General features: G+C 38.0%; 1 protein-coding gene across 3 annotated transcripts in view; it reads right to left on the minus strand.

Moving 5' to 3' along the window:
• Positions 1-6685: 6685 nt before the first annotated feature.
• The window catches only part of BAZ1A (bromodomain adjacent to zinc finger domain 1A), a 95531-nt gene continuing 79151 nt past the window's right edge, over positions 6686-23065 (minus strand). For all 3 annotated transcript variants that reach the window (XM_039256983.1, XM_039256984.1, XM_039256982.1), the window contains 6 exons: positions 15787-16034; positions 15468-15694; positions 12373-12824; positions 9966-10108; positions 8328-8415; positions 6686-7699 (listed from right to left, as the gene is read on the minus strand). In XM_039256983.1, the coding sequence (XP_039112914.1) occupies positions 7503-7699; positions 8328-8415; positions 9966-10108; positions 12373-12824; positions 15468-15694; positions 15787-16034 (1355 nt within the window). In that variant the 3' untranslated portion in view covers positions 6686-7502. The remainder of the gene's footprint in view (positions 7700-8327; positions 8416-9965; positions 10109-12372; positions 12825-15467; positions 15695-15786; positions 16035-23065) is intronic.

Below are 23065 nucleotides of genomic sequence, written 5' to 3' on the forward strand. Positions count from 1 at the left end.
AGAGGTGGTGGTGGCTCAGTTGGTTGAGCCTCTGACTCTTGATTTCATCTCAGGTCATGATCCCAGGATCATGAGATCAAGCACCATGTCGGGCTCTGCGCTGAGCGTGGTGCCTGCTTGGGATTTTCTTTCATTCTTTCTTTCTCAAAAAAAAAAAAAAAAAAAAAATTAAAATGAATTTTAAAAAGCACGCGCGCGCGTGCACACACACACACACACACACACACACACAGGTATGTACCCAGAGAGAGATGAAATCCTTTCCAATCTTGATAAGATTTTTTTCCTATATATTCTTCAAATGTTAAAATTGTTCTTTGTGCGTAGGCTTCAAATACCTGGATGACTCTGACGGAAGGCTATAGAAGAGCATTAGAGAACAGGCTTTTATTGAGCTCTCCAAGATGGTCAAGAAGGAATGCTTGTGTGGTTGGCTGTGTCCTATGATGGTTTTTACCCTAGGAAAGCCCTTTCCAAACCAATGAGGCCAGTTTGCCTTGGCTATGTGGAAACATACTTTTCAATCCAAATTTGACGAATGATGCTCATTATTTTCTATAAAGTAGGACTAACCAAAGGGGTATTTTACATTTATGAAAAGATTTTTTAAACCCTTCTCTTCTTCACCATTTAACCTTTTTTGGCCATAAGTCCAAATATTCTTAAAAATGTGATAATTGCGTTATTTATCTAAGGAAAAGAATTTTGCTAAAGGCTTCATCTCAAAAAGTTAGCTTTTTACGATTCTGCTCTTGGAATTCCTACCTCCAAAGTAACATGGACGTTTAGAGATGTAGAGTTCTTTCACATTTGGGCAGGGGCAGTGGTAGATGTACTAGATCTAGATCTACTAGAAAAGAGTAGGTTTTTTGTTTTGTTTTGTTTTGTTTTGTTTTTTTAATCTGCTGGGATTTCTAACATAAGTGAACTCTGAACACACTTTCTCTAATTCTAATTCTAATTCTCTAATTCTAACTCTACCAGATGTAGCCATAGCGGGTCCATGAACTTATAACTTGCTGTAGTTACAGATCTCTTGCTTTCTATTAAACAGGATGGATTTCCACATGTTCTTTTATTTTGTAGCTTGCTTATTTCCCTCCAAGAAATTGTCAAGAGATGATCAGGACTAGTAGACCCTTTATCTTTATCCTAAAAGATGGCATTGTTAGGCCACCCAGTAAGTGAAACAAATACAGTACTTTGCAGACTCTGACATAGTTGGTTTACACTTTAGAGAGAAAAAAAGCTGAGTTGAAATGGAGACTTATGGCCATAGATATGGTCTATCTGAGAGTATGTTCCTTGAGTATGTGAAAACAATGTCTATCACAGTGTTGTTGGGTAGAAGGTTCTGTGAATGTTGATTAGATCCTATTGGTTGATGGTGTTTAGTTTTATTTACTTGCTGATTTTTTGCCTCATAGTTCTATTAGTTTTTGAGAGAGTTATAGGTGAAGTCTCCACCTATAACTGTGGATTTGTCTATTTCCCTTTTCAGTCCTATCAGTTTTTATTTCACATGTTTTGCAGACCTAAATGCATACACATTTAGAATTACCATTCTTGGTGGATTGATCCTTTCATTATCATATAAGGTTCCTTTCTGTTTTTGGTATTGTTTTTTTTTTTTTTAATGTTTATTTTTCGAGAGACAGAGACAGAGTATAAGCATGGGAGGGACAGAGAGAGAAAGACACAGATTCCAAAGCAGGCTCTAGGCTCTGCGCTGTCAGCACAGAGCCCAATGCAGCGGTCAAACCCATGAACCATGAGATCATGACCTGAGCCAAAGTCGGACGCTTAACCGACTGAGCCACCCAGGTGCCCCTTTGTCAAATAATTCTAACGTGTCATGTTGATGTTGGCATCTTTCTTTTTCATTCATTTTGAGATTTTCCTGGTTTGTAGTATGAGTAATTTTTTACTGAAAGCCAGGTGTTTTTGTATTATGAGACTCTGGACCTTATTTAAAATTTTTTTGATGTTTTATTTATTGTTGAAAGAGAGAGTATGAGCCAGGGAGAGGCAGAGAGGGAGACACAGAATCAGAAGCAGGCTGAGACTCTGGACCTTATTTAAATCTTCTTAGCTAACTTTCTCTGACACCACTGACAGGGAAAGCCTGGGAACTACCTTGTAATTGCCAGATGCCAAAGTCCAAGTTTCCCACTCAGCCTTTGATGACACCAGGAATGGGGGTTCCCATTATGGCTGGTCGGTGGTGTGCACCTAGGCGTCGCCTCATCTCCGACATTCTAGGGGAGGCAGGAGATACCTCACTGTGGGCTGGTGGGGATGAAAGTCCAGGCTTCCAATTTGGTCTTTGCTGACACAACTCCAGTAGGGGTGTTGAGGCACCTCATTTTATCTTTGAGGGTGGAAGTCTAGGCTTGCCAGTTGATTTTTGGGTGTGGGTACAGGTTTTTCTGTAGTGTTTGGCTGGAAGGCAATGGTTATTGTCTAAATGTTTTATCTTCCTAGGATGCTCCTTTTCTGGTCCTTCGGAAAAACTTTTGTTGTGACTTGTTTTGCTCATGCTCTTTAGAATTTCCAGTTGCCAGCCTCTTAGGTTTGTCTGGATATAGCAATTAAAAAGAAAACCCAGGTAACTCATCATCAGATCCCAAGGTCCCTAGTCAGTCTGCCTTCTTTCCAACTTTCAGTCCTAAGTTTGCTTTATACTTGGCACACGGGATATTTGTTTTTAAGTTTTTTTTTTAATGTTTTACTTATTTCTGAGTAAGAGAGAGAGACAGCGTGAGCAAGGCAAGGTCAGAGAGCGAGGGAGACACAGAATCTGAAGCAGGCTCCAGGCTCCGAGCTGTCAGCACAGAGCCCAACGTGGGGCTCCAAACCCACGAACCGTGAGATCATGACCCAAGCCGAAGTTGAAAGCCCAACCAATTGAGCCACCCAGGTGCCCCAGGATTTTGATTTTTAATTTTGTAGCACGATTAGGGAAAAGGATGCTTACTTAATTGTCCCAGTAGAAGTCTGCATAAATATCATTTTTAAAATTGTTTTTTTCTCTTCTTGGGTTTTTGGATCACATTTTGGCAATTTTCTTCCCAGTCTACATTTTCTTTTTTAATTTTTTTATTTATTTCTAGGACAGAGAGAGAGAGAGACAGCGTGAGCAGGGGAGGGTCAGAGAGAGAGGGAGTGACAGACTCTGAAACAGGCTCCAGGCTGAGCTGGCAGTCAGCACAGAGCCCGACGCGGGGCTCGAACCCACGAACCGCGAGATCATGACCCAAGCGAAAGTCGGACGCTTAACCGACTAAGCCACCCAGGCGCCCCTACATTTTCAATAAATGTATACTTCTATGAGGGTTTTGGATTTACATGGGGTTTCAGTTCAGGTCTAATTTGTAGGTTTTATCTCCAACTGCCTGTAGTATTAAGCCATTAAGACCATCAACTTTCTTTTACCAGCTGCCTACCCTCACCGGGACAGCTACGGCTTCAGCTCATGTCACTGTCAGAATGGTTTTTCAACCACTCTCTTGTGCACTCAGCTATGAGTTTAAACAGATGCCCATTGTGTTTTAGTTAACATTTCTGGATGTTTAAAAAATTTATATATTTTATCATGGTAAAGCATACATACACGTTAAAGTTTCCATTTTATTTTTTAAGTAAACTCTACCTTCAACGTGGGCTCAAACTCATGACCCTGGGATGAAGAATTGCATGGTCTACCAAATTAGCCAGCCAAGCACCCCTAAACTTTCCATGTTAACCATTTTTTAAAATGTTTTTCTTTTTTAAAAAAAATTTCTGAGAGAGAGACACACAGAATCTGAAGACAGACTCCAGGCTCTGAGGTAGCTGTCAGCACAGAGCCCGACGCGGGGCTCGAACTCACGAACCGTGAGATCACGACCGTGAGATCACGACCTGAGCCGAAGACTGACCGACGCTTAACCGACTGAGCCACCCAGGCGCCCTCATGTTAATCATTTTTAAAGTTATGGTTTCTTTTTTTAAATGTTTTTATTTTCGAGAGACAGAGTGTGAGCAGGGGAAGGGCAGAGAGAGAGGGAGAGGGAGACACAGAATCCGAAGCAGGTTTCAGGCTCAGCACAGAGCCCAATGCCAAGAAAGAGAATGAATAGAAAGATTAAAGGTCTGCTTGGTCATTTGTACACCATTAAATTGCTAACACCCTGATGTTCCTGCATGTTTTTTCTAATCTAAAGGTTTGCTTTGATATCTTTGCTTAATATTGCAAGCTCTCTTGAACTGTGAGTATAAGGCTAATGCGGAATACGTGGTTTATGCACAATCTTCCTCATGTCGCTCGTGAAATTAACCTTAGCACTATGTCCACTGTTTATTTTGAAACTAAAATAATGAACTCACATGTGTGCAACCATACCTCCTTTTCTCCGAGAAAAAGCCCCAGACACTTAAATATTTTAACACTGGAAAAAAATAGCAAATGAGAGAATGAACATATTTGGAAGAATAATGTTCAAAGCATGACACAGCTATTAAATTTTGGCTTCTCACACGTTTCTGAATTTGCTAAAATATTAATAAGGATCCTGTAGTCAATATTAATTAGATCTTGTAGCCAAACATACATGGGAACGAAATCCAAAGTTTGGAAGATAGCAGCTTTTCCTATTCTCACTCTCTCGTTAGTACATATTGTGAGGACGTGGCTGAAGAACAGGACAGTGATCCTTAGAAACTATAAATAAAAAAGGAAAATAAGGGGCACCTGGGTGGCTCAGTTGGTTAAGCATCTGACTTCGGCTCAGGTCATGATCTCACGGTTTGTGGGTTTGAGCCCCGCATTGGGTTCTGTGCTGACAGCCAGCTCAGAGCCTAGAGCCTGTTTCAGATTCTGTGTCTCCCTCTCTCTCTGACTCTCCCCTGCTCATGCTGTCTCTCTCTCTCAGAAATAAAATAAAAACACTAAAAAAATTAAAAAATATTTGCAACTATCTTAAAAAAAAGGAAAACAAACATAGGCTTACAATGAAGAATTCTACAAAAAATGTGACGTTGAGTAGAAACTAATTTGACAATAAACTATTTGTAAAAAATAAATAAATAAATAAATAAATAAAACTGGAAGCAAAAAAAAAAAATAAAATTTTCACGAATGGAGAAAAAAAAAATGTGACGTTGACTATTATCTGACATGAATACATGTACATACACATTCATTCATTTTCCCACTTTTTTTTTATTGTTCAGAGATAAATTTGCATATGCCTCATCTTCCTGGAGGTAGCCTAGTATATTGGAAATATGGAATTTCAAAGCCTGCTCTCATGTATCTTGGGCATGTACCTACAAAAAAATTCATCTGAGTCAAAACCTCCCTTGAAAAATAGAGTAACAGCCCAAATCCCTACAGAATTGGCTTAACATACAAAGCATTTCCCATAGCTATTAGGTCTGAAGGGTATAAACTTTTGTATTCGTGGGCTTGGCATACAACAAGATGTGTTAATTCTTTCCCTTCTGGCACTCTCTTGCAATTATAAATTAAGTGCTTTTCAAAATACAATTTATCTGGGGTTGGAAATTGAGCTCAGCAAGTGGTGCCTAGCTGCCAGAAATATCTCAACTATCTTGGACTTCAGTTTTCAATGATGTTTTTGTTCCACCCATTCCATTTTGTAGTCCTTTCTCCTTGAAGAAAAACATAAACTCAAAGTAGAAGTTGAAAAATGCTATTTTCTTGGTCAACATTACATTCCCAGCTGCTACTATGAATGTTATGTGTGGATGTCAGCCTTCTTGCTGTTTCAAGTACTGTGGATATGTATGGGAGTAAGTAATGATTTCAGTATCTAAAAAAATCTGGGCTGGACAGATTAAAAAGCAATGTCTTTAATTTTAACTGAGTCTGAGAAAGGCAACATAAAAATTGCCAAGTCTTCAGACTGACTTTCAGACTTAAGTAATTAGTTGGCCAGAATTTTCCTTCTTAGTGTTTATTGTCTAGAAGAAAAGCAAATAAAAATGCTAGTTGTTATTAATATTGAAAAGTGAAGAATACTAAGTAATCAGGGAATTTACTATTGAAGTGTACTTACATTTTAGAATTCTCTCCTGAATGAATATTGAAGTAAAATATTCTAAGAAATTCGGTTATTAGCATATGAAAGGATTACAAATATACCAGTAGTTACAGTTGTGAACATAATTCATGCAAAGAATCTAGAATTGATCATCTCAAAGCATATGAGGAAGAAACAAAAGAGGGTAACTCCCCAAATAAACAAATATAATTAAATGAAAGTATGGTACTATCAAGATTTTAACTGAGAAAACAGGATGATTCTACTGCCTTCCCAAAAGCCCAAGAGAGGACACCTGCATTTTGCATCTTAAAAAGGAACAGCTAGTCCTATGAAACTGAGGCCTCTGTATGTCTTCCATACCTAAGAAATATCACCTCCTATTTAATTTAAAGAATGTTGGGTGGCGTTTCTGAACCAGGTGGGCATATTCCAAACTTTCTTTCTTCCTTTTACAGAGAATCCCTATCATGGACTGTTGCTGTTACCCATGTTGGGTATCTTACCTCTCAAGGGCTGGGGCAGGAAAGATGCACTTCACTCCCATAGACGCTCAGGTACAATACATTAGCTCCTATGGTCTGTATGTATCACATGCAATAGTGCAATTCTGATTTGTAAAAATTCCAGATTGCGAATACTTGAAAAACATGTATCATTTTATTTGTACACTTAAAAAGTTGTACACAGAAACTTGTAATACAGTTCTGTAAAACTGAAGGAACTGTCAGGAAAAAGGGAGGGTGTTACCTTTTACTGATTGTTCATTAAGAAGTTAGAGAAATAAAACAAAAACACGGTAAAATGTTTAAAAAATTAAAGAACATTTTTCAGGTACAAATTTTATAAATACAAAACAAATTCACAAATTATTTTGAATGCTAAATAAATATCTAGTTAATAAACTCAGACTTAATACCTCTAGCCAGCACTGGTACAGCACTTCAAGGATATAAAATTGGATGCATTCATGTGTAGTGTTGAATGAATGTGCTCATTAAACAATTCTTAGACATATATGCTTTTTCCCCTAAACTGTGCCATAATAGAAGATTTATCTGTATGGATAAATCTCCCTTAACACCAAATTTCTAAAAAAAAAAAAAAAAAAATCAATGGTAAAATGAATCACAGGTGAAAAAATATTTTCAAAGATATTGGGACACATGAATGATCTCAAAATGTACAAAAACCTCTGTAAACCAGTACTGTAACCAATACATCTATCAAACTTATTAGATACTGAACAAAACTGTAGCAAAGGCAATCTTTCCTACATTCTCCTGAGTGCTTAATATTAAAATTGAGAATATAGTGCAGGCCACACTTCAGTGTGGTCAATCAGTTGTTATTGCTTTTTATATATAATATATATGTCTGCTTTAGAGCATGATTTAACGTTCCATTTTTATGAACAATTTGTCTTTCTCAAATATATCCTTTAGAAGGACAAAATTAGATTCGTGACTTCTTTGCAGCTGGTGGTGTGCTAACTTGATCCACATTCCCAGGCATGACATGGAGTCCAAGTTTTTGAGCTTGAATATGAAAAAATGCTTGAAGCCTAGTTCCAGCTTTTGCTTCACTTGTGTTACGAGGGTTGTACTCAAAGCAGTTTGAAAACATTAACTCAATATCATCGATAAATTCCGCTGGAAGGAAAAAACCAAATGAGATTAGAATAAAAGTACATAAATTATAAATATACATTTTGTTTGTATCACAGACGGAAACATCAGTAAGAACACAGAAGCCCACTTTTTTCTTTAGAAATTGAAGCCTATGGGGCACCTCGGTGGCTCAGTTGGTTAAGTGTCCAACTTTGGCTCAGGTCATGATCTCACGAATTTTGAGTTTGAGCCCCACATCGGGTTCTCTGCTGTCAGCATAGAGCCCGCTTGAGATCCTCTGTCTGCCATCCCCCTCTCTGTCCCTTTCCCAACTGGTTCTATCTCAAAATAAATAAATAAAAACTTAAAAAAACTTAAAATTGTTTAACTATAAATGCTTTAAAATTGTTTTACTGAAACTATGCATTTATGTAATTAGGAATGTTATATAATTACATAGAATTTCTATCAAGATCAGATTCTACAAAATACCTAAAACTTAATCAATCCCTATGCATCTTCTGCCTCCATATACATAGACAAGCATTTTACGGACCTCTTAGGATGCTATCTATACAATCACATTAATACACATCATTTAAATCACAAGAAAACAACTTTAACCTCTTTAAACAAAAGTAATTATCAGAGAAAAACATAAATTACTTACATGCTAATTTATATTCACATTTGTTCACTTTTTCACGAATTATATTTAAGGCAATGGGCTTTTTGATGATGTCATAATAGTCTGGGACCTGTAAAATAATTCAAATATATCTCTCCTATAGAAAATTTATCAGAGATTAAGTGGTCAAATATGTGAAGGTTTTGAACTTAAGCAACTGAATATTAACCGCTGAATACTATTATTCCATTAAAACCACATAATGCATTTCAGCCATTATAATATTATAGAAGCTTACTTGATATTATTATTATTATTATTATTTAGTGTTTTATTTATTTCTGAGAGAGAGACAGCATGAACAGGGAAGGGTCAGAGAGAGAGGGAGACACAGAATCCAAAGCAGACTCCAGGCTCTGAGCTAGCTGTCAGCACAGAGCCCGACGTGGGGCTTGAACCCACGAACTGTGAGATCATGACCTGAGCCGAAGTCGGATGCTTAACCGACAGAGCCACCCAGGCGCCCCAAGCTTACTTGATATCATTAAAAAAAAATTACTGTTTAAAGAAAAAGCCTGGGTGCCTCAGTCGGTTAAGTATCTGACTCCTGGTTTCTGTTCAGGTCATGGTCTCATGGTTTGTGAGACTGAGTCCTGTGTTGGGCTCTGTGCTATCAGCTTGGGATTCTCTCTCCCTTTCTCTCTGCTCCTCCCACCTCATGCATGCTGTCCCTCTCTCAAAATAAATAAACTAAAAAAAAAAAAAAAAAAAAAAAGAAGAAAGAGCTTATGATTTTGCTTGTGTGCTCTTTTTCTCTATCTCCATTTCTCTCTACTTGTGCCTCTCAAACACACCCTTTGTTCCATTCAAACTACCCATCATTTACCATATTCTCATTTCTGGGTCCCCTTTTCCTGTAATGTCCTTATTCCATTTCTTGCTCTTGAAATTCCACCTTTCCTTAATGACCAGAGACAACAGTTCTAGTTCTTCTATAAAGAACTTTCTAATTCCTGCTATTCCCTCCCTCTGAGATGGTCGAATCAATCTCCTTTTCTTCTCCACTTCTGGAAGACCATTATAACTTCTATTACAGTGCCGTAACACTGCCCTATCTGCTGCAGCACATCAAATACTGCTGCTGTAAGTATATAAAGAACTCCAGCACCATCTCAAACCCCTTAGTTCAGGCCCCCTCTGTTTTCTTAGGGTACCTATCTTTCACCTAAGTGTTTCTCACACAGTGGTCTCTGGACCAGCCCCATCAGCATTATCCCAGACCTAATGAATCAACAACCCCGGGGTGAGGCCCAGTAATCTGTGTTTTAACTAACCCCCCTCTCCCAGATGATGCTGGTGTATGGTGAAGTTTGAGAACTGCTGTTTTATATAAAAGAAATACCAATAATGGTATTTAGTTGAATTAAATCTATTCATATTCATTACACAGAATAAAAACATTGAGGTTATTTCAACACATTGTCATCATTCATGAGAATCAGCAGTCACAGGATTAGAAAGGACTAAGGAGACCATGCTCCCTAAATGTCATTTTTTCAACATAGGAACTAACTTTCCAAGATGTAGTAACTAATGGGAGTTCTGACTACCTCAAAGTTGCCAAGCAGACTAAATCCGATAATATACACGAACACATTTAATCAAATCCAATAATATTACCTGGATTTTGGAAACGAGTTTCAAAAAAGGCCAGCTGTCATCATGCCGTACCAGTTCCACAACAAGCTGTTCAAAAGCAGACAATTCATGAACTCCTCCTTGTCGGCCTGAACTCCTTCGACTCAGTGTCACAGGAGATGATTCTGAATAAATAAATTAATCTTAGGTGATGACAAAGCAAAATATTTGATCACTACAAGCTAAATGGGGTATATAAATACCCCTAAATTCAAACAGAAAATTGACATTCTATATATACTGAGATAAACTAACTTACATTTGAGACATGAAAAGCTGGAGCAAATATTCCTATTTCTTTGTTTTTTTTTTTTTTTTTTTTTTAATATTTTAAGTAATCCATATTACCCAACGTGGGGCTTGAACTTACACCTCAAGAGATCAAGAGTCGCACGCTCCACTGACTGAGCCAGCCAGGCATCCCCATAGTTTCCTTTTTGATCATAAAGTTTCCAAATGAATATTCATTGGAAACATATATATATTTTTTTAATTTTAATTATTTATTTATTTTTAAAAATTTTTTAATGTTTTATTTATTTCTAAGAGAGAGTGAGACAGCGTGAGCAGGGGAGGGTCAGAGAGAGAGGGAGACACAGAATCCGAAGACGGTCTCCAGGCTCTGAGCTAGCTGTCAGCACAGAGCCCTATTTGGGGCTCAAATGCAGGAACTGTGAGATCGCGACCTGAGCCGAAGTCAGATGCTTAACTGACTGAGACATCCAGGTGACCCTTTTTAAAATTTTTAAATGTTTATTTTTGTGAGAGACAGTGTGAGCAGGGGAGAGGCAGAGAGAGAGAGAAATACAGAATCTGAAGCTGATTCCAGGCTCTAAGCTGTCAGCACAGAGCCTGATGCAGAGCTTGAACTTGTGAACCGTGACATGACCTGAGCTGAAGTATGACTAACCAACTGAGCCACCCTGGCACCCCATCATTGAGAACATATTTTAACAACAGTGTAAAATAAAATTTCTGGAATGCAAAGTTTATACATGATTTTTTAGCCCATTTTATTAAAAATACATTTTCAACTATAATAAGATGATGAAAGTCAACAATTCTCTAGTATTTCTTGGAACACATCCTTAGGAAAGTAACCTCTTCAGATCTAGCAAGTAGGCCTCTTTAGAGATTACCTTGCATAATAGAAAAGTAATTCTCAACAATGAAGTAAAAGATTATTCTTATAAATTTTATTTTTATATGGAGACTTTTTTGATCATGACCTCAGTGAAAGTCAGACGCTTAACCGACTGAGCCACCCAGGCGCCCTTATATGGAGACTTTCTTAAAGCAAAATGCTTTCTCATAAAATCTACGGTATACATAACGAAATCTAAAGTGTATGAATTAGTAGAAAGGGTGGCATAGTTCATATTATGAATTCAGGTGTTTAAATTCTCTAATTAAATTTAAGTCCATACATTTTCCCCTTTATTTGTCCTTGGAACAGGTTAGTAATTTCATAAACCAATTAACAAAATTTTTTTCTTAGCAGAGTTTTTAGAATACAAATGTTTCAGGTGTACTATTTTTTTCCAAGTAGCCTGAAGTTCAGAATTGGGGAAGAGCAAAACAGATGAGGGGATAGAAAAAGCTAACTTAGATCTTAGTGCCAAGTTATCTGATAAAAGCCCCCAAACCCAACAATCCAGTGGTAACTGCATACACAGACTAATGAGTCTCACATTTTTTCACTAATGGATTCCTGAATCCTGTCATATGTTTGAATACTGCAATACACCCTCTCTATAATTCTTCAAGGAACACTAATGCTTTTTATGTTTTATTTTATTTTTTGGAAATATCAGTTTTATTTCTACAGACACTAAAGGAAAAAAAAAGAATAGGATTGAAGAGATTATATGGGATAAAGATTACTATTTTAAAAAATGATTATCAGAATTAAAAAGACAGCTGATGATCACTCCCTAAAAATATCACCCTCCCAGCTCTCCCCTACCCCTAAATTCAGTATGTCAGATAGGAAACTTAACCAAATAACCCAATGTAGCCTGTGTAGGTTATGATGAATATGTGTGTTTTAAAGGAGGAAAGAATGGAAGAGAACGAAATGTTATAATATGTTATGCTGAGACTGTTTAAATGTTGGCCAAATCTCTCCATTAGAAACAGAACACTGAAAATTTCTCACAACTATCTTGCTACACTACTAGAAAAATACTGGTAATATAATTTACCTTATTCCCCAAATGGCTAGCTACCCCTTCTAATGAACATTATGCTTTAGGCCAGGTTGCTCCCTAATAACTTTGTATTATCTTAGTGACAGTTTTTAAAAATGATTCAAAGTATCTCAACACCAATCTTTTTAAATTATTCCATTTTCTTAGGTAAGAATAGTTTAAATTAGACTTCTTCATACCTGTAGATTGTCTTTTCCTTCCTCTTCTCTTGGATTCACTATCTTGGAGAGAAAGTTTTGAAGCAACACTCAGAGATCTTGACTTCTCACTTGACTTTGTGGCAATGACTCTGAAGTTAGGGAAGTTGGGACTATTTTCTGGTGTATTATTAGCACTTTTCCTTCCTCTGCGTTTTCTACGAGGACTAAGTAGTTCCACAAACACATCTGCTTGCAGTGGGCCATAACTCTGGCGAGTAGAACGACCAGCAATTCTTAAAGATTTAGTTTCTGTTGGAGGAGCAGATTTTATCTTTCTAAGGCTTCTACCAGTGGTTTTGGGTGTACTCTGCTGACTCCTTGAAGGATATCTTCCAGGATCGTGTCGTTGGCCACGACTTGAGAAAGAAGAGCAAAGTCTCCCTCTTGTTTTAATTGGCAATCTAACTTGTGGTCTTCCTCGTTTTGGTGGGCTGTAAATATTGTTTGAAAACATAATTATTGTACAGAGAAATGATGAATCAAGATTATTTCTATTCCCCTTGTTCTACTATTCAACCAATGAGTTCTATATACATTTCTTTTGTCTCCTTATGGTAACAGTTTTTCATCACTTTTCATTACCACTGATGCTGAGGTAACCTACAGTTTTGGTCAATGACTGCAACTAAAGTAGGCCTTAAACCTATGGTTCCTGAATACTATGTTAAGACACTCTTTGCATCTTCTGCTTCTTACTGTAAAATACAAAACTAGGTTCACCCTTTAATTTCAATTTTATTATTATTATTTTTTAGTAAACTCTAACCCCAATGTGGGGATAGAACTCACAAACTCACGCCCCTAAGATCAAGAGTCTCGTACTCCAATGAGTGAGCCAGCCAGGCAACTCTAGATTTACTCTTTTAATTGACTTTCAATTGTAGACAAGGGTCAAACAATTCCAGTAGGCCTCTTTTTGTACGTCTCCCCAAATACCTGGACTTCCAGTTTACCTGAAATATTTCCAAGAATTTCCCAAATTCTTTATCATTCTTATGTTTTTTTCCCCTTTTTGTATCTTTTCATAGCTTTTATTATTATTATTATTATTATTATTAACAAATAGTTTATTGTCAAGCTGGTTTGCATGTAACACCCAGTGCTCATCCCCAGGAGTGCCCTCCTCCATGCCCATCTCCCCCCTCCCCTCCCCCCACATCAGTCTTCAGTTTGTTCTCAGCATTCAAGAGTCACTCATGGTTTGCCTCTCTCCCCCACCATTTCCCCCCTTCTTCTCCCCCATGGTCCTTAAGTTCCTCCTAATCCTCCTATACGTCCAAACATATGATATTTATCCTTCTCTGCCTGACTTATTTCCCTCAGCATAATACCCTCAAGGTCCATCCATGTTGCTACAAATGGCCAGATTTCATTCTTTCTCATTGCCATGTAGTATTCCATCATACAGATGAACCACATCTTCTTGATCCATTCGTCCGTTGATGGACACTTAGGCTCTTTCCATGACTTGGCTATTGTTGAGAGTGCTGCTATGGACAATGGGGTACATGTGCTCCTATGCATCAGCATTTCTGTATCCCTTGGGTGAATTCCTAGCAGTGCTATTGCTGGGTCCTAGGGGAGTTCTAGTGTTAACTTTTCAGGAACCTCCACACTGTTTTCCAGAGGGGCTGCACCAGTTTACATTCCCACCAACAGTGTAGGAGGGTGCCCGTTTCTCCACATCCTCGCCAGCATCTAGTGTTCTCTGATTTGCTCATTTTAGCCACTCTGACTGGCATGAGGTGGTATCTCAGTGTGGTTTTGATTTGTATTTCCCTGATGATGAGTGGTGTTGAGCATCGTTTCATGTGTCTGTTGGCCATTTGGATGTCCTCTTTGGAGAAGTGTCTGTTCATATTTTCTGCCCATTTCTTCACTGGGTTGTTTGTTTTTCGGGTGTGGAGTTTGGTGAGTCCCTTATAGATTTTGGATATTAACCCTTTATCTGAAATGTCATTTGCAACTATCTTTTCCCATTCCGTTGGTTGCCTATTAGTTTTATGTATCATCCTTATGTTTAACACAAATACCGCCCTTATAATCTACAGGACGACAGCCTCTGCTATTTGGAGCTATTCAAAAACAACAACTTGTAGGGACGCCTGGTTGGCTCTGTTGGCTAAGCGTCTGACTTCAGCTCAGGTCATGATCTGATGGTTCGTGGGTTTGAGCCCCGTGTCAGGCTCTGTGCTGACAGCTCAAGGCCTGGAACCCACTTTGGATTCTATGTCTCTGTCTGTCTCTGTCCCTACCCTGCTTTTGTTCTGTCTCTCTTTCTCAAAAATAAACAAACATTAAAAACACCCCCCGCCCTCCCCGCAAATAAACAAAAACAAAAACAGCTTGTTTAAAGTAGATGGGGTAGCTCTACTTCCCCTCCTCAGACTGGCCTTTTAGTACTTTGTCAGTTCTAAATTGCCCTTCCTTCACCTTCATGTTCCTGATTCCACATGAATGGGGTTCAAATGTTAAAAAGGCACAAATAAAGGGAGAATGCTCTAGTGCTGCCACAGCTGGAACAGCCAGGCCCCCAACTCACTCATCAGGCCTGGGTGGCACAGCTTGCTTAAGTTGCAGAGTATTGGGCTATATGGTAGTATATAGAAGTTGCTGCTGGGTACTAATGTGGTAGAAGCATAACAATACAACATGCTTCCTGGCATATCTCTTTCTCTTTGTAGAGGCCAACATCACCAATATTTGAGTATAATTCTGAAGGGCACTGGGGAGGTGCATTCATCTTTATCTCATGAATATCCTCTGGAATGCTTATTTGCTGCTTTAGGCATAAAATTAAGTAAAATCAAACTTAACAGGAGTCTGAATTGGTATTCCTGTCCAAACTTGAGGTCATATTTGATTTTATGATCTGAGTAGGCTCATAGAGCTATTACATTTCCTCAGGAATAACTTCAAATACTTATAATACTAAACCAAGGATAACTTAAGGGAACTTATTACCTATCAGTTTTTAAGAAAGTTAAGGCCCCCAACCATTCCATTTATATTTGAGGAGTCAAGAGACTGTCTACTTAAGACTCACAAACTCTCATTTTATTGCAAGGACTTACCTGACTTCTTCCTCTTCTTGTGAGTCTTCTTCATCTTGATCTACCTCATACTCTTCCTCCTCACTTTGATCCTCTTCATCATCATCATCAACCTCATCATCCTCACCTTCCATACTGTCTTCCATCTCTTCATCACTTTCTAAGGATGGTCTCTGTCTAGAGGAGAGTCTTCTAGAACGTTGCTTTGGTCGACATTCTGGACAAAACCAATCTCCTTCAGGCACAGTCTGACAAATCACAGAAATGATCATTAATCATCTATCACTCAAAATCTTAATGACTCAATTCTAATCTAAGAATTAGAAGAAGGAAAAAATACCTTTAGCTTTGGTCGAACACAGTAGGTATGATGACCCCGATCACAGCCATCACAAAGTACCATGTTTTCAGCATCACCCTTCTTTCGGCATATCTTGCAACGAGCATTCAGTATAGATTTAGACCATATCACACTACGATCCAAGGTGGAGAGATGAAGAAAGACTTGGGATAGACTAGCAGAAGCAAGGAGAGACTCTCTCCAACGGTCCAGGACTGTTTTATAAGAACGTCCACTGTCACTGGCATCTTAAAAGAAAAGGTAAAGTGATTAAAGTTTCTAGGCAAACCTTAGACATCTCCTAGAACTATTTTCTTGGTAGTTTAAACAGATTTGATTTTAAAGTTTTTCTAATACTTAACGAAAAGATCATGTTGATATTAAAAATAAAAACTTCATGTTACAGAAAATATTTGCTGAGTCATATCTTGTTTATGACATAAGGAATTATTTAAATCTGTATATCAAATGCTTCAAGATTTCAATAGTTAAAAGAGAAAAATAACAGGCAATGTGTTCTCAATCTAGTCTCTGTTATCAAATCTTGACCTAATTTAGAGGACTTGCTAAACATGATTACAAGTCAGTTACTACTGATTTAAATCAAGAATATTACTTCCTCTTTTCAGATAAAAGGTGGACTTCTAAGTGTCAATCATATGTGAGGTTGCTTTTGGGGCTGATGAAAATTTTCTGAAATTAGATTGTGGTGAATGGCTGCACAACTGTGAATATACTAAAACCTGCTGAATTATACACTTTTTAAAAGGATCAATTTTATATATGGGGATTATATCTCAATGAAGCTATTATTAAAAATATTAATTCTGTAAAATGCCAACTCTATTGTCTTCTAAGAAAAAATATTTTATGTTTATTTTTGAGATTGAGACACAACATGAGCGAGGGGTAGAGAGAGAAGAAGACCAAGGATCCAAAGCAGGCTCTGCATTGACAGCACAGAGCCTGATGCAGGGCGTGAACTCATTAACCGTGAGATCATGACCTGAGCCAAAATTGTCACTCAATCAACTGACCCACTTAGGCTCCCCTCTAAGAAAATATTTTTTACGGGCGTCTGGGTGGCTCAGGTGGTTAAGCGTTTGACTCTGGCTCAGGTCGTGGTCTCATGGTTTGTTGGGTTCAAGCCCCATATCGGGCTCTGTGCTGACAGCCAGCTCAGAGCCTGGAGCCTGTTTCAGATTCTGTATCTCCCTCTCTCTCTGACCCTCCCTGCTCACGCTGTCTCTCTCTCAGAAATAAATAAAACATTAAAAAAAAAAAAAAACAAAATTTTTTTAAATGAGGTAAATAAAAAAATGCTAATACCCCATCTCCCAAAGAACTTTCAAGACCAATATTTATATAGAAATGTTTGAAACTTTCTGTCCTTAATAACATCATTCCTCTTTATCTTCTGGACTAAAAATTTATTAAGTGTCATTTCGTTAGATGCCATTAATCTAGTCAGTCTATCATTTTACACTGGTATGTGATTTCCATCTTCAATTATTGTTGGGGCGCCTGGGTAGCTCAGTCGGTTGAGTGTCTGACTTCAGTTCAGGTCATGATCTCACAGTTAGTGACTTCAACCCTTGCAACAGGCTTGCTGCTGTCAGCACAGAGCCCACTTCAGATTTTCTGCCCACCCTCCATCCCCGCCTCCACTACCTCTCCTGGCACACACTGTCTTTCAAACATAAAATTTAAAAGAAATTTAAAAAACTTCAATTATTGATACCATCTTAGTTGTCTTAAGACATTATACTCAATTATGAAGGGACTGCCATATAATGTCAAAATTCCACAAGGTATATAAGACTCTGTACATAATTTGTTCCTAATATGCCATACTTCCTACTATTATCTTAAAAAAAAAAAAGTCCTCCTGGGCCATAGCATAATGGTTAAAAGAATGTAAGCTTTGGAGTCATTCTGCCTTGAGGTGAGTACTAGCTCCCCTATGTGAGCTTGGGCAAATTACTTAACTCCTCTGTGCTTAGGTTCCTCAAGAGTAATATGTGGATACTATCTACTCTGAGAACTGTTGGGAAGATTAAGTGGGATGATATACATAAGACAAATAAAATGCCTGTCATGCAAGAGTAAATGCTGTTAGTGTTAACATTATTCTTGAATTATATTGTTCCTCCTATGTGCAACAATTTAGAAGATATGACACAAGTGTATTCTATGGTCCCTACCTTTAAGAAATTTTTTATACGAAGATACACATGAAAAGCTGAAGTCATAAAGGAACAGACCTGCCAAATACCAGTAAGTCTTGGAGCTCCTGTTTGACTGTTAGGCAGGTTGAGAGAGACAGGACATGGAATTGAGGGCTCACTCAATGCATTCAGTCCTTTCTGAAAAGCTAGGACACTAGAAGGCTATACCTTTAAGTATAAGGGTGGGAAAAGATACCATGAAGAAGAAAAGATGTAACAAGGATCTGGACCTTGGTTTTGGGTAGAACGGGAAAATAAATCTACCCCGAGGATATGTAACTATAATATAGCAATGCCTGAAACAGTTTAAAACCTGAGATTTTTAAAGCAGGTTCAGGTTGGCAGCAACCTCAGGCGAATGGCAGAACCAAGTACACATCTTTACACATTCTCTCTGAAGAAATTTCCACAGATCAAGTTCTGAGGAGTGAGAGTTAACAGTCAAAACCCACAATGCACATGTGAAAACAAAACACTACAAGGAAGAGCCAGCAAAATCTGACTGAGAAAGACTTGAGGTATTTAAGAAATAAACATCTGAAAATATAACCAAGGAGTTTGAAGAAGCATCAGAACCTCCAATAATAATACCTCAATGAGAGAGGGAAAAAATGAATGGGTCAAATGGCCCTTTAGGTAAAGCTAAAAAGCAATATTAGCCACGTGGGAAATCTCATAATACAGTCTTTATTTTATTTCTACCCTTTCATTTTGTGTTTTCTGTTTACCTTGGTGTTTCGATAATGAAAAGTTCCATGAAAAGTTCTGGCCTGAGTAGAACCTCTAAGGAAGGAGGCAATAAAAATTACTAGTTCAAAGATCTTGAAGAAATCTTTCTAGGTAAATCAGAGGATATTCTAATTGGTAAGTGCGAGAAATAATTTTGCATAGGCCAATGTGGGAGAGTGGAAGAAAAAGACAAATTGTGAAAAACCTCTGGAATTTTGAAAGTCTGTTTGAATGATTGTGAACTCAAAGGTTGGTAAAACGTTATGGGTTTTGATCAAAGTGGTGCTTTAATAAAATTAAACCAGTGGTAGCTCAAGGTCCAATTTTTATCCCATCTACTTTTAAATATTCTATTTTTTTCTTTTCAAAGGTTTATTCTAATTTATTTTGAGAGAGAGAGAGAGAGCAAATGGGTGAGGTGCAGAGAGAAGGAGAGAGAGAGAACCCCAAGCAGAGTTCTGATAGAGTCTGCAGAGTCCAATGTGAGGCTCGAACCCATGAACTGCAAGAACCCATGAGCTGAAATCAAGAGTTGGACGCTTAACTGCCAATATACAGTAACTCATGTGACCATGCTATGTAGGTATCTCCAGGGGATAAAACAACACAAAAAAAACCTCCCACGTCTTCTAATTCTCTCTATTCTAGAAAAAAAAAAATGCTATAAATAAATATCATACGCAAAATAAGTAAACATACCTTCCATTACTGTTCATCCTTTTCCCTAATAATTAAGTATTAATTATTAGAGATACACCAATGTCAACTTCTTATATACCAAGTTTTTAAAAATGTTTTTTCTTTTTGAGAGAAAGCATGAGCAGGGGAGGTGCAGAGAGAGTGGTACAGAGGATCTGAAGTGGGCTCCATGCTGACAGCAGAGAGCCTGATGTGGGGCTCGAACTCACCAACCGGGAGATTATGACCTGAGCCGACGTCAGATGCTCAACTGACTGAGCCACCCAGGAGCCCCTATCTACCAGTTTTTAAGTTTCATTATCTGAGGTATGAAATGAAGAAAGGAAAATGCTAGGAAGAAGATATTGTTTTATAAGCTTGTCCCCAACCCCATTGCTTTCCAAAAATACTAAACCCACGGTTTTCCTTCAAAAGCTAAATATTCAAACCAGTGCTCAGCAACATAGAAAGTAAAATCGTAATTCTTTAAAAACCCAAAATTCTTTAAAAAGTTAAAAATTTATCATCTCTCACACTAGACTGACCAACAGTCCTCACATATCTTACCTAAAGTAATTCAAATATGATTATCTTCCTCAAGTTAAAAAAGCCTGGTTTTATTAATGTCATTAATTAGTAAATAAAAGGGACATACTAAGGAAAGTGGAACATAAGTAGAATTTTTCTTTCTTGTTTCCTCAATAAACCGAAATAATCTCTGAAGCTAAACTGGAAAAATTCCTATCACAGTAAATTTGCTATGTTGAAAAATAATCACAAGAATGGAGAATTTTAATATATTAAATATATATAGAATTTAATATATTCTATCTCAAACATTCATAAAGTGGAACCCCCATTTCTCTCCCAGATAAAGGATGTTCTTGATTACCTTGACCTAAATATTTAGATTATCTTAGGAGCACCTGGGTGGCTCCACTGGCTGAGCATCTGATTTTGGCTGAGGTCATGATCTCACAGCTTGTGAGTTTGAGCCATACATCTGGCTCTGTGCTGACAGCTTGGAGCCTGGAGACTGCTTTGGATCTGTGTCTCCCTCACTCTCTGCCCCTCCCCCACTCATGCTCTGTCTCTCTCAAAAATAAAGAAACATTAAAAAAAAAAAATAGATTATCTTAAAAACCCAGAGACATCTTTATCTCTTGTTGTCCCAGTCAACACAGACCCTCCAAAGGCTTAAACATAATATAAAAAAGCTACAGACATCAATTACTCTATTAATTTTTTATGTGGCAGCAATGGTAGATGGTAACATCCATATTACAAATGATCAACATCTAACTTTGATCAGTATTTAACACTAAAGTTAAATTTTTCTTGTTTCACCTATTTTTTTTAAGACTTCAAATTGAAATTGCTCCTTTTTATCTCTTAGGATGAAATGAATGTTACAACACTGGTATATACAAACCAGCATAAAGAACACTATAGCTCTCAGCTCTCCTATAAACTACTAGATATTAGTTGCAACATTCCCCAATGTTAACTTTTCCCTTGTCTAAGTTTCTAATAAGATGTACTGATGAAAATATGGACACACTAAGCAATTCGACTTTTTTCTCCTTGAATTTATAAACAACTTTAAATGATAGCAATTTCAGAAATGGAAAATCAGCAGAATTGTGTCTTATCTCTTATGGAATCACAAGTTTAATGAGTAGTAGTGGGGGGCACCTGGGTGGTTCAGTTGGTTAAGCGCCTGACTTCAGCTCAGGTCATGATCTCACCGTTTGTGGGTTCAAGCCCCGCATCAGACTCTGTGCTGACAGCTAGCTCAGAGCCTGGAGCCTGTTTCAGATTCTGTATCTCCCTCTCTCTCTGACCCTCCCCTGCTCATGCCGTGTGTGTGTGTGTGTGTGTGTGTGTGTGTGTGTGTGTGTCTCTCTCAGAAACAAACAAAAACCCCCCACCCAAACAAAAATGAGTAATAGCGATATATTTATAAGAGCTACATAGTTTACAAATAACTGTCAATTGAAATTTTAATTGAAGTAATTCTAGATTCACATGTGGTTGTAAGAAATTTCTTGTACATGTAATTCAATTTAGACACTGAAAGCATTAAGAAATATTGAAGACAGGGAAATAAGAGTAATATAACAAATATAAAGTAATATTTTTGTGAGCTTTGATCATGTGTATTTATTTCTACAACCGCTATTTTTCAATCTGAAAAGTGAATTATTAAGCTCATGGTAGAACTACCAATTTATAAAAAATATGAATAGGCTTATTAGAACAATGAGATACTGGCCATAAACTCTTCAATTTGAAAGCAGACATTTAAAAAGTATATTCACATTCTGATAGCACCATACATTTAAGAAATTTTTGTTCTTACTATTCAACAATATTCGAATAATTTGGAAAGGATTTGGGGCGCCTGGGTAGCTCAGTTAAGTGTCCAACTTTGGCTCAGGTTATGATCTTACAGTTTGTGGGTTCGAGCCTTGCATCGGGCTCTGTGCTAAGAGCTCAGAGCTTGGAGCCTGCTTCAGATGCTGTGTCTCTCTCTCTCTCTCTCTCTGTTCCTCCCCCACTCATGCTCTGTCTCTCAAAAATAAATAAATGTTAAAAAAATGTTAAAGGATTTTAGTCTATTCAAGTTGCTTTCTCAATATGGGACCAAAAAGATATGGTTTTAAAAACTGTTTATTCTAGGGGCGCCTGGGTGGCTTAGTCGGTTAAGCGTCCGACTTTCGCTTAGGTCATGATCTCGCGGTTCGTGGGTTCCAGCCCCGCGTCGGGCTCTGTGCTGACTGCCAGCTCAGAGCCTGGAGCCTATTTCGGAGCCTATGTCTCCCTCTCTCCTCTGACCCTCCCCTGCTCACGCGCACTCTCTCTCTGTCTCCTAGAAATAAATAAAAATATTAAAAAAAACAAACAAACAAAAAAACCTGTTTCTTCTAGCACCCCACTACTGAGATACAAACTATCTTGAATATGAAAAACTATAAATTAATGTAAAATTAACCACAGGGAAGTAGAGGCAGCTAGGGCATGAAAATTCATTTGGAACTTGAAACATTTTCTTAAAGACATAGTGATTATAGGGGCGCCCGGGTGGCTTAGTCGGTTGATCGTCCGACTTTCGCTTAGGTCATGATCTCGCGGTTCGTGGGTTCGAGCCCCACGTCGGGCTCTGTGCTGACTGCCCGCTCAGAGCCTGGAGCCTATTTCGGAGTCTGTGTCTCCCTCTCTCTCTGACCCTCCCCTGCTCGGACTGGCTCACTCCTGCCCAGAAGTAAGTTAAAACAAACTAGAAAAAAAACAAAAAAAAGAAAAAAAAAGAAATGCAATATGAAAAAAAGAATAGCTTTAATAACCTAGAAAGAAGATGTACCATTCCAAAAAGTTTCTGGAGCATCATCTCAAAAGATTTATCAGTTGTATTAATGATAGTCTCCAATTCGCTGGCCCCCTATACTGTAGACAGATTGCTGTGCTCAGTGACATGCAGATCAGGTCTCAGTCTCAGAGTAAGTGAAATTTTTTTCTTTTTAGAATGAGGAAATTAGGGGTGCCTGGGTGGCTCAGTCGGTTAAGTGTCCGACTTCAGTTCAGGTCATTATCTCACAGTTCATGAGTTCGAGCCCCGCATCAGGCTCTGTGCTGAAAGATAG

This window comes from Hyaena hyaena, unplaced genomic scaffold (assembly GCF_003009895.1).
Source record: "Hyaena hyaena isolate Hyena2069 unplaced genomic scaffold, ASM300989v1 scaffold_599, whole genome shotgun sequence".
NCBI classification, from domain to species: domain Eukaryota; kingdom Metazoa; phylum Chordata; class Mammalia; order Carnivora; family Hyaenidae; genus Hyaena; species Hyaena hyaena.